The 12,832-nt window shown below is 38.4% G+C and overlaps 1 protein-coding gene across 8 annotated transcripts in view; it reads left to right on the top strand.

Annotated features, from left to right (window-relative positions):
• The window catches only part of CEP192 (centrosomal protein 192), a 131,179-nt gene extending 128,548 nt beyond the window's left edge, over positions 1-2,631 (top strand). For all 8 annotated transcript variants that reach the window (XM_024580151.3, XM_045187728.2, XM_045187729.2 and 5 more), the window contains one exon: positions 2,187-2,631. In XM_024580151.3, coding sequence (XP_024435919.2) covers positions 2,187-2,325 — 139 coding nt within the window. In that variant the 3' untranslated portion in view covers positions 2,326-2,631. The remainder of the gene's footprint in view (positions 1-2,186) is intronic.
• The last annotated feature ends 10,201 nt before the right edge of the window (positions 2,632-12,832 follow it).

Here is a 12,832-nt window from a genome sequence, read left to right as displayed (position 1 = left end):
CCCTTTATAGGTAGATGGGACATGTACTGAACCAAGTGGTTTAGAGTGTACTGCCATGACTGCCTCTCTGCTTTCCTAACATGTTTTTACTTTGTGTGCCTTTGCTGTAAAATTAGTCATTTGCTAGTAAAAGGTTTTAAACTAGACCTCTTCATTGTGTTCAACATACTTTACTATTACCTTTTCTCTTTTGTGTGTGTGTGTATATATAGAGAGGAGAGATTAAAGCAGTTTTTAATAATAGTACAAGAGAAATTTTTTAAAAATGTAACTCTTATTGGTAGTTTTCTGTAGCTGTGTTGCACTTCATGGTTCTTTTTCTAAATTGCACTGAATTCAAAGGATGTATGAATCTGAAGCAGATGATATATATTTATCATAATGTTTTAAAAACACTTCCTTAGTTGAATATAGAACTATATTCCATATTGAAATTTGTTAATACTGGGATCTTTCAGAAATTTATTTTGGGTGATTTCATCACTTTTAGTAATTCATAAATTGTAAATCCTCTAAAGTTGGCAAATAGAACATTATTCTGAGTATTAAAATGTGAATATGAAAGATAAAATTGTAGTTTGTCAAAGCAATGGACTGGGTACCATTTAAAAAATATATATAGCTTTGACATGGGAAAATAAGGTATTAATTAATGCATTTGGAGAAAATAACCCAGACTTTTTTTTTAATTTTTATTGTTATTCAATTACAGTTATATGCCTTTTCTCCCCATCCCTCCGCCCCACCCCAGCTGAACCCACCTCCCTCCCCCACCTCCACCCTCCCCCTTGATTTTGTCCATGTGTCCTTTATAGTAGTTCCTGTAATCCCCTCTTCCCACTGTCCCCCCCCCCTCCCCGGCTATTGTTAGATTGTTCTTAACTTCAATGTCTCTGGTTATATTTTGTTTGCTTTTTTCTTCTATTGATTATGTTCCAGTTAAAGGTGAGACCACCCAGACTTTAAATATAGACAGATAAATAGATATATAGACATACATAGAGATATGTAGAGATATATAGATATATATATGATTTTTTTTCTGTGTTAATCAGTTATATTCAGGAAAAGTGCTTTGAAATACTTAAACTATTTCTTTAATTCTAGCCATTGGAAACAAAAGCATATTATTAGTTCTTATTGCTGAACTTTAAAACATGTAGCTCTGACATGAGACTAAGGGGGTGAAGTTCCTCCCTGCTGAGGAAAGTCTAAAAGCTGTAAGTTTTCCAATTAAGACTGAGTGCAGATAACATCACACAGGCCATGATAAAGTATATGTAGTCTCATTCACCATGAAAATATGTGTATTTTTAAGGCTCTTGGGACCTGATTTTATGAACAAAAACAAAACTGCCAACATACTACTTTTTTTTTAAATTAATTAATTTATTTTTATTCAGTTACAATTGTCTGCATTTTTCCCCCATCCCTCCACCCTACCAGGCGGTGTGGGACAAATACCATATGATCTCACCTTTAACTGGAACATAATCAACAAAAGAAAAAAGCAAACAAAATACAACCAGAGACATTGAAATTAAGCACATTGTAACAATAGCCAGAGGGGAGTGGGGAGGTAGTGGGGAGAAGGGTCTATAGGAGCAGTTGTTGTCTATAGGAGCTACTATAAAGGACACAAGGACAAAACCAACATACTACTTTAAAACATAGGGCACTCATTACCTGCCTTTATATCACCTGAAAATAAATTTTCAAGGAGATTTTTGATAAAGGTTTTATGTGAGCTTTTGAGCAAAAAATATATACAGTCCTGTTACTGATGGGCATGTGACAAGTCAGTTTATATTCTTCCCAGTTGAAGGTTGGGATATGTAAAGTGTTCTTGTACCCTTTGTTAGGTAGACAGGCACCTGCTTTTGCAGATGGAATATGAAGCTCCATATACAATAGGTTAGAATTCTGATTTCCTTTTTGCTGTTGTTATCGGTTAGCCAGGAATACATATAGAATACTTTTGAATCAGATTTTAGATTTTTCCCTCCTTTGTGCCAGTTTTGCATTAAATAATAATGTTAAAGAAATGAGAAATAAATTTAGGTTGAATATAACTGGACTAGGTTCTTTCATCAAAAAACCTACTGAGCTCTCTGTGCTTAACTGTGGCAGGTGATTTGTTTGTTGCCATATCATCAGGCTGCTGACGTTTTCCTTTCTCTTTACAGAGCCCAGCATTACATCAATATGCCGGTGCAATTCAAGCCAAAGTCGGTGGGCACATTTGAAGCTTCACTTGTTATTCAAACAGACGAAGGCAAGAGTGTAGCTATTCGACTAATTGGTGAAGCTCTTGAAAACAATTAACTATAATACATTTTGTCTAAAGTAAATGGTATAAGTTATATTTTGGTAACTTCATTTTTCTATACTACAATTATATTCTTGTATATATTTTGTATGATAAATATGTAAAAAGTAGGGATTTTTTGTTGTTTTGAGAAGCAAATACTAAAGACCTGACTAAAATATCATGTATCTAGCCTACAGTATTGTACTTAATTTTTACAGGGGAGAAGACAGTTCTATTTTTGCATCGATTATGATATTCTGAATAAATATGGCATATAGTTTAATGTGGTATATCCAGAAATAAAGTTAATTTTCACCGAACTTGTTTTTTATATGATGTCATACAGAAATGAGAGTATAGCTTTATTCTAATTACTTCCAAGCTCTTGAGTCTGTTTTGTGATTTTTCTCTTCCATTACACAGTTTCCTCTCCCCTAATTAATTCCTTCTCTTTTCCTTCTGTCCTTTAGCTGATTGTCCAAAGTAGAAAGGAAAGGTTACTTTTTAAATTTTTTTCTCCAGAGTGGGAAAACTCTTCATATGTAAATACATTGGAGAGATTAATGTATTTTAAGATAGCATTTATTGTAAGTAAAGCCAGAGGAGATAACTGCTCCATAATCTGGCATAGAGGGGCACTCTGCAGGTACCAGTGCAATCAGGACAGAAAAGCTCTCCTGTTGTGACTTCTTGAGCCGTGGCAAGTTGTGAGATAGAGATGGTGATGTGGTTACCTGGTTTTACCCAGGAGGAACATGATTATTGGTTACTTTTCAACATTACTAGTAAGTCTCCTGGTTAAGATTTCTGAGCCTCAGCTAATAGCCTTTCTTTTGGTACAACAAAATACCAGATTGTAAACATTTATGCGATGGGGTGGGGTTGATCACAATGGCTTATATATTGATGGAGCAGAAAGACTACAGAATGGATAAAAAGCTGCCTAGATGACCTAAAAGCAGTAGCAATTTAGAACCAATGATTGTGAGCTGGAGAGAGGAAAACAGATCCCTTCTTTTCTCTTCCACTTTATTTTTCTTTCTTTTTTAAAATTGTTGTTCTATTACAGTTGTCCCAACTTTTTTCCCCGTTTGCTCTTCCCTGCTTCCCCCCCATTCCCACAGTCAACCTCCACCCTGTTGTTCATGTCCATGGATCATTTATACTTGTTTGTTGATTAGACCCTTCCCTATCTTTCCTCCCACTTCATTTTTCTCTTGCTTTGAAACACAATGTGTGAAAACAATTTTTACAAGTTAAACAGTTGTTGGTTTCACTGATATTGCCCTACTGCAAATCTAGATATTGTACATCAGTTGTGAGAGGCTGTCATGTTTGTGCATTTATTTGAGAATAGTCACCCTCAAAAAATTTAAAACGGGTAGTGCTTTTTAAAAATGTGATGTTCTTATTTCTTTGGAACCATCATTTTGCCGTTTAGGTGATGCTCAGGAGGTCACAAAAGAGGAGGATTAAACCTGTTGGGGTTCAGGAGGCAGTAGGAGAAACTCCCAGCCTCACAGGAGAGTTCATTGGAGAGACCCACAGGTTCCTAGAACGTACACAAACCCACTTACCCAGGAATCAGCACCAGAAGGGCCCAATTTGATTGTGAGTAGTGGGGGAAGTGACTGAAAACTGACATAGAGTGGAGCAAGTAGCACTGTTCCCTCTTGGAACCCTCCCCCACATACAGTGTTATAACACAGTGACATGGGTTACCCTACCCTGGTGAACACCTAAGGCTCCACCCCTTATTGAGTAACACGCATGCCAAGACAAAAAAAAGGTCCAAATGAAAGAACAGATCAAACCTCCAGAAAAAATACAACTAAGCAACAAAGAGACAGCCAACCTATCAGATGCACAGTTCAAAACACTGGTAATCAGGAAGCTCACAGAATTGGTTGAATTTGGTCACAAATTAGATGAAAAAATGAAGGCTATGCTAAGAGAAACAAAGGAAAATGTACAGGGAACCAACAGTGATGGGCAGGAAACTGGGACTCAAATCAACAGTATGGACCAGAAGGAAGAAAGAAACATCCAACCAGAAAAGAATGAAGAAACAAGAATTCAAAAAAATGAGGAGAGGCTTAGCAACCTCCAGGACATCTTGAAACGTTCCAACATCCGAATTATAGGGGTGCCAGAAGGAGAAGAGGAAGAACAAAAAGTTGAAAACTTATTTGAACAAATAATGAAGGAGAACTTCCGTCATCTGGCAAAGGAAATAGACTTCCAGGAAGTCCAGGAAGCTCAGAGAGTCCCAAAGAAGCTGGACCCAAAGAGGAACACACCAAGGCACATCATAATTACATTAACCAAGATGAAACAGAAGGAGAGAATCTTAGAAGCAGCAAGAGAAAAGGAGACAGTTACCTACAAAGGACTTCCCATAAGACTGTCAGCTGACTTCTCCAAAGAGACCTTACAGGCAAGAAGGACCTGGCAAGAAGTATTTGAAGTCATGAAAGGCAAGGACCTACATCCAAGATTACTGTATCCAGCAAAGCTATCATTTAGAATGGAAGGGCAGATAAAGTACTTCTCAGATAAGGTCAAGTTAAAGGAGTTCATCATCACTAAGCCCTTATTATATGAAATGTTAAAGTGACTTATCTAAGAAAAACAAGATAAAAAATATGAACAGTAAAATGACAACAAACTTAGCAGTTATTACCAACTACACCTAAAACAAAAACAAAAGCAAACTAAGCAAACAAGTAGAACAGGAACAGAACCACAGAAATGGATATCACATGGAGGCTTATCAACAGGGGAGTGGGAGGGTGAGGGGCTGGGGAGAGGTACAAAGAATAAGTAGCATAAATGGTAGGTACAAAATAGACAGGGGGAGGTTAAGAATAGTATAGGGAATGTAGAAGCCAAACAACTTGTTTGACCCATGGGCATGAACTAAAGAGGGAGAATGCAGGTGGGAATGCAGGTGTACAGTGCTCTGGGGAATAAAGGGGGGCAAATGGGGCAACTGTAGTAGCATAATCAATAAAACATTTTTTTTTTAAAGAGGAGGTTAAACAAGCAAACTTGAAAAGTGACTTTCCTCATAGATTATATACTTTTGTGGATATGTATTTCTTCCTATGCCTTCATGTTTTGGAAACATGATGCTTATGCTTAGAGTTTTAAGAGCAGTTGGATGTGAACCAAAGATTCGTTGCAACCAGTCATCACTAGCGATGCAACTACAGACCATTGACTATAATGTCTAATGTATAAGAGCATCTGATAGGCAAAGTTACAGAATAAGCTTTCCTTTCATTACCTTTTCATCTAGAAGCCATTTTCCTTCTCTTCCTATCCATTCCCAGTTGGTATCTTGAATCTTAACCTTTCATCTGAGCTACAGACTCTTATGTCCAACTGTGGACAGTTCCACTTGCTTATCCAATAGGCATCTCAAACTTTGGGTTCCCTCCTTGCCTCAGACGTGTTTCTCTCTATCTTCCCTTGTCTCAGTAGATGTCACCCTATCCATTCAATTAGCTAAAACCTTAGGTTTGGGGTTTTTTACCCTCATGCCCCACATTAGTGGTCTCCAAAAGTATCTCAAATAAGTCCTTCAGTCCATGTCCAGTGTTGGCCAGAATGGCCCAAACCATCTCTCTCAGACCACTGCAGTAGTTACCTCACCAGACTGCTGCTACTCTTGGCTCTAGAACCCTTTTTCTACCAGCAGACAGTTATATTCTTAGAAAGGTATACCAGATCCAAGACACCAAGACGACGTGTATGTATGTGCATATATCTATATACATATATATACATACGTGTGTGTATAAATTATATGTAGTGAGCTAGGAGGCCCATCATCATTTGGACCCAGCCTCCCTTCAGCCTCACCCACCCTCCTACCGCCTGCTGACTAAGCCGAGCTCTGGGGCACAGCTTGTTCCTCACCTGCCCTGCGAGGCCTTTCCTGACACCTTATCTAAGGTAACCTCCTGACTCCTTATTACACCACACTATTTGCATTATAGCCCCTCATCTCTACCTGATACTTTCTTGAGTATTGTGTTTACTAGTTAATTGTCTTCCCCCCTCTAGAATGCAAGCTCTGTGTGACTATTGACCTGTTCTCCCCCAGTTACCACTACATCCCCAGATCTTGTCAGTGCCTTGTATGTGTTATGTGACCAACTGGCCATTAGTGCTCACTGTCCTGTCCCAAATGTCCAAGTCATCCCTTTTCAATACTCTCAGTAAATATCATCCCGTGACTCCCCCAAGATTTCTTACATGGTTTCTCACCAGTGTCCTGTAGACAGATTTTAATAATAATAGTTAAATATTTGCTGAATGCTTCCTGTATGCCAAGTAATGTCCTCAGTGCTATGTATACACTGTCACCCTTTAATTCCCAACAGCTCTGCAGACAGATCCCTTGGGGAGGGAGGCCCCACTGCTACTGCAGTTTTGCAGGTCTCCAGGAAGCATCTGGTATCTGATAGGTGGGTCAATAGTTGGCTGTGGGTGGGGATGAACATCTGGAGGGGGTGGGCTGCCATGGGATAGCCTGGTGTAGATGAGCAAACTCAGATCCAAACCTTGGTTTTTCTGACTTTGGTGCTCAGTTGCAGATAATAGAACTGTTATTAAAGCCAGTAATTAGAGGAAATACAAACTGATCTATGTCTGCTCTTAAAAGTTTGATTCCCTCTGGTTGTAAAGCAACCCTGAGGTAGCAAATTAGCATGTCTGAGCTGGGTTGATGCATTCGGTACACAGTCCTGCTTGTCAACCAGTCAAGACGTTTAGCAGGCCAGACTTAAGTTCTGTAGAGTTCAGTAATGATTTATGTGCATCATTACTGATTTAATTAGTCCAGAAATGAGGCTAGATAAAAGACATCTGCTTTTAGTCTTCAATTAAACTCTGAGATACAGATGATTTTATATACATACAATACATGTATTTTATGGAACACAGACCTCTGGGTACAATTAAATTGGCCTGTTTCTCACAAATATGAACTTATTATCTTTGCCCTGTTTCTTAAATGGATTTCCTCCCTTTTTAATTCAGTACTTTCTAAATTTTTTTATTTGAAATGTAAATTCTGGTATTTTATAAAATTTTGATACAAATCTTATTTTGAAGTGAAAAACTATTTTCCTAACATCTTCCTAAATGAGATTTTTTTATGTCTTTTTCATTTAGTAAAAACTAATGTGTCTTTTTTTTTTAAAGATTTTATTTTTTTTATTTTTAGAGAAGGGGGAAGGTAGGGAGAAAGAGAGGGAAACATCGATTGATTGCCATTTGCACGTGCCCCGAACCAGGGACCAAGCCTGGGTTATGTGCCCTGACCAGGAATTGAACTGGTGACTTTTCACTTTGTGGTATGATGCCCAATCAACTGATCCACACCAGTCGGGGCTAATGTGTCAGTCTTAAAGATACATTCTGGATACCCAAACAAGTTGAGATCTACAAACTCTACCAGCAGATTCATTTGGCATCCAAAAAATTCTACTTTTCAAACTTTGTGCAGATCTTTTTAGGTTTCTAGTCAGCTTTTACTGAATTCCAAAATGCTGATACAAAGTCCTACAGTTGTCCTGTGCAGTATCACCCTACCTTACTAATGTTGGGGTTTTTGTCCCTGGATGCCTTCTCGAATCCCCAAATCCTAAAGGATCACATTTTTTGGACATTGTTTGATAGCACTACTTCTTCTGTCAGTTTTAACAGGTCAATGACAAAGTAGTGAAAATAAACAGTTCAAATACTAAATGTATTTTATTTTAAAGAGAGAGTAATTGGCTCACTTGTTCTTGTGTTTTTATACCACTTCCTGTATTACCTGAGTTTGGATAAAAGAATGAGCAGATAATTTTAAAAAGTATTCAGAGCTGTGACATTCTTAAAGCATCTGCTTTTGTAAATAACAGTTATTAGAATAAGGAACATGGTGGGTATGATATGCAGCTTCTAAGATGGCCCCACCTCCTAGTATTCATTGTCCCATGTGATCTCTACTTGAGTAACTTGCTTCTAATACCTCAATGTTGATGGAAATGTCACTCCTGTGATTAGATCACATACCTGGCTTGCTAATTCTCCCTTGCTGGCTTTAATGAAGCAAGCTGCCATCGTGGGGAGAGTCATATGGTGAAGAATCATGGGCGGCCTCTAGGCAAGAGATGTCTGGGAACTGAGTAGCTTAGTCCAGCAGGCCAGAAAGAAGTAAATCATGCCAATCACCACTTAATGAGCTTTCCTCAGGCAAGTCTTCAGTTGAGACTCTAGTCCTGGCCAACACCTTCATTGCAACCTGTGAGATGCCCCAAATCAGAGAACTCAGTTAAGCCATGCCCAGATTCCTGACCCACAGAAATGAGATCATAAGTAATTATTGTTTATGCCACTAAGTTTGTGGTAATGTGTTATGCAGCCATAGATAACTAACACAGTGGATGCTTAATGAAAAAGAAAAATAACTGTACTACAAATTTAACAGCTCTTATAAAATCAGTAACAATGGCAAATAATCATATATAAAGAATAGAGATAATCCAACAACTTGATCTTTTTGTGATTTAAAAGCTCTCTCTTTTAATCTTTAATAAAATGGACATTCCCTGTTTTGCTTCATCTTTAAATTTTTAGTTTTATGCCCAGGTAAAGATCTAGGCATACTGGAACAAACTAATTTAAATGATGATAAGCATTGAAAGCTTACTGAGAACCAAGGGAAACTGAGAATGAAGTCAGTGTTACTGGTCTCTAGTCCCTTGAGAGTTCAGTTTTGGTTTAGACAGGAGTGGTGTAGTGTGAGTGGTAGCACACTGGCTGGCCAGCAGCCCTAACAGGCACTCCCATCTGACTCTGGAAGCTGACATCTGAGCAGCACTGGGCTTGGAAGAGGGTGGTGTTGATATGAAGGAGGAGCTAGGTAGATAAAAGTACAATTAGTAATTTAATCCTCCTTTGCATTTTTATAATTTTTATTTCTCCTATATCCAGTGCCTACCCCCAAAAGATACATACTATGTAAGCACATGTTAGTGACTTTTAATTCTATAAGCAGGTTGACATATAGCCAGAAGGCAATGTTCTTCTTGGTATGACTTCAGGTGGGGTAGGAAGCCCCACATCACTTGACTCAGCCAGATTCTCACATGGTGAGGTGAAACACTTCGCTTCAAAACTGCTGTTCTCTAGAATCAGTGTGAGGAAATACAGTCTTTTATACTTGATCTACCCATGATATAATCCCTGACAAGTTTTGTGGCAGTGCATGAAACACTCTCATCACCTGGATTCCCAATAGGCATTTTCTAGGTACATCAAGGGTAGATATGGGACTGATGGGAGATGAGGGAGGGCAGGAGACACCAGACTTTATTGCATCACAGTCTCACAGAGGGCCACCTCTGTTGACATAATGCTTGTATTTTCCGTCTTGGAAGCTGATTCTGCAGCATCTTCTTTGCCACTGTCTTTATCAAAATATCCACAGAGGCCAGGTTGATCTGCTGCTTGGAGCCAGGCTTGCCCTGATCCTCTTATCTCCACCTTCCCTTGCTGTTCCATAGGTGTGTCTGTCCTCCAGGAGTGGGGCTGCCAACACCTCCCCCTTTTTAGGGAGACACTTTCCCCATGGAAGGACCTTTCATTTCTACCTGCCTTCCAGGTCCTCAGGGAAGATGGCCCATCTGACTAATGGGTGACCGTGTTGAACAGTTTTCTGTTGAGTGTTCCATATATTCAACCAGAAGTGCCATGAGGGCAGGACCAGGGCTGCTGGCTTACTTCTGAAGCCTCAGTGCATGGAGTACAGGCAGTTCTTGGTAGATTTTCATGTTTTGAATGAATGCGTGCAACACCATCGAGGTTTCTGTCTTAATACTTCAATGGAATTATTAGGAGCCTGTGGATAATATAATAACAAATGAATGGACCCTTATTTAATGTAATAATGTATTTATATTTCAGTCCAAAATCAAATTGTGCAAATGGAGAAGTCCTGGAGTCAAGAGCAGGCCAAGATGGTGCCCACCACGTCTGCCATGCGGCATGGTCCCTGGAGGGCCAACTAATGGCCCTGATGCAAGTGGACAAGAGAAAGAAATGAGACATTAAAGACGGTGACTTAATGGTTGATACGAAATTCCAAGTGAATTTCCTTTTAAAATGATAACCAATAAGAGAATTAGTAATGTGAGTAGGCACAAAATAGACAAAAATCAGTAACCTTTCTATAGAAGACAATAGTAATTACTGGTTGATTTACAAAGTTAGATTTTAAGTAGCTGACCCTAAATGCTGCTTTTCCCCTCAGCCTAATTTCAGTGTGTGTATGGGAGGCTTGTTAGGAATATGTGTTTAGCATTATAGTAGAACCCACTTTTGAAGGAAAATATCCAATAACCACATCTGTTACTTCCCTCTGAACTGATCTTTACATTTAATGCCCTTCCAATAATAATATCCACAAGGTATTTTTTTAAGTGAAAAACTGATTCTAAAGTTGATATGGAACAATATAAGCACAAACAACCCATACAACACTAAAAAGAATGAGGTTGGAGGCTAGTCCTACTAAGTATCAGTTGTTAGTCTCCTGATATGATGGAGGGGTGGGGAAGGATGGGTTCAGGAAGAGATGCACCTCCGCCCTCACCTGCCTGAGGAAGGAACACTTCTGATGTTTCTCTCCCCAAGGGATCAGTCCTTAGGATTCCAACTCCTTCCTTCTGCACAGGTCAATAAGACAGAGGGGACCTGGTTTGCCGGTGTAGTTCAGGAGAGGAAGTGTTAGCAACAAAGCAATAAAAAATTTCATATTTGATTCTCCATCTGTCGGTGGAAATTTGTGTTAAGAAGCTGGTGGTATGATTCATTTGCCATTTCAAATCCTGACAACAGGTATTAAAATAGCTTGGATGAGACTTGAGTATGAAAAGATCAGTGAAACAGAATGGACTCCAGCAACTCCAAATATTAATACATGCAGAAATTTAGTATATGGTACATGTGGGTATCAATGGGAAAAAAATAGATTATCTCAAAATATCTTCTAGATAAATCATGCTAAAAATGAAACTATAAAAGTCTCATAGGAAAATAGGGAAAACAATTTTAGTTATTAATCTCTAATTAGGAAACAAAATATGGCAGAAGAAAGACAAAAATTCAACCATTTACAAGTTAATATTTTCTGTGTGAAAAAGCATACCTATAGTCAAATGACAAACTGGCAAGAAATTTGCAATACTTAACGTTAAGGGGCTTTAGATATTAATAAGAAAAAAACAGGAATAGAAAAATATGCAAAGGACATGGACTGGCAGTTAATAGAAAGGAAATACAAATATTTTAATTTTAAAATAACCTCAATCTCTGGTCAAAAGTTACACATTTGTCTTTCTCATGAAGTGGCTGAGATGCACTGGGGTGCAGTTCTGCTCACCTGCACTTGGCTGGGTCAGGGCCCAGCTGTGGGTTGGGTTCAGGTAGCTCCTGTGTTTCTCCTTCTCTGGTCCAGTAGGCACCAGATCATGTTTTCCTTGTGCTGAGAGCAGAGATGCAGGACAGATGTGCCATGACTCTTACTTAAGGCCTTGACTTGGAACTAGTCAGTGTCATTTCCACCCACGTTTTAGGAACCAGAGCATGTCACCCAGCAAGCCCCACATGAGGGGCCTAGAAGGTGTGAGGTGTAATTCTATCTATTACATGAAGGCATGAAGAATGTGAAACAGCCAAATTTACTGTGATGTGTGTACTCCTGAATAAGTCATACACATGTTGTAAAATACAAAAGGTTTATAGTAAAAGTCTCCCTCTTGAGCTTATCCACTAGCCATGGAATGACTCTCTTTAAATGCCAGGTTCTTGACTATCTTTTCTGGGTCTGGGTGTGTGCACGCATGTGTATGTCTGTTAGAGCTGAGGAAGAGCCAGGCTGTGGGGGTTTAAATCCCACCTTTATCCATTAACTAGTTTTGTAACCTTGAGCAGATTTCATCTGTGGTTCATTTTCCTCACCTGTACAATAAGAATTATATTATTCATTTTATAGGTTTGTTGTGAAAATTAAATGAATAAATATTTGTAAAGTGCCTAGAACAGTGTGTCTGACACATAATAAGTAAAAGTATTATGAATAATTTTACTTTTATATAATTATATATTTGATATTTGAAACACATAATACTTGTATTAGCTTTTTTGTAACTTAAAAGTATACCTAGAAATTATTGTATATCAGCACATTTAAAACTGCCTCATTCTCATTAATGGCCTTACAGTGTGTCTTTGCATGGATTCATCATTATTAACAATCTTTATTTGATGGATATATTAGCCATTTTGGTCTTTTTCTATTATAAATAATGCTACTCGGACTCTGTGTATATGTCATTTTACATATGTTCAAAGATATCTGTAGAATAAAATAGTACAAGTGTGGAATTGCTGGGTCAAAGGTCATGAGCAGTTTTAATTTGGAGGGATACTGCCAAATTACTCTCTGCTTTTATAAAGTTA

The sequence above is a fragment of the Desmodus rotundus genome, chromosome 10 (genome assembly GCF_022682495.2).
Source record: "Desmodus rotundus isolate HL8 chromosome 10, HLdesRot8A.1, whole genome shotgun sequence".
In the NCBI taxonomy this organism is placed as follows: domain Eukaryota; kingdom Metazoa; phylum Chordata; class Mammalia; order Chiroptera; family Phyllostomidae; genus Desmodus; species Desmodus rotundus.
Note: the sequence above shows the minus strand (reverse complement) of the source record. Positions and strands in the feature narration are given on the sequence as shown.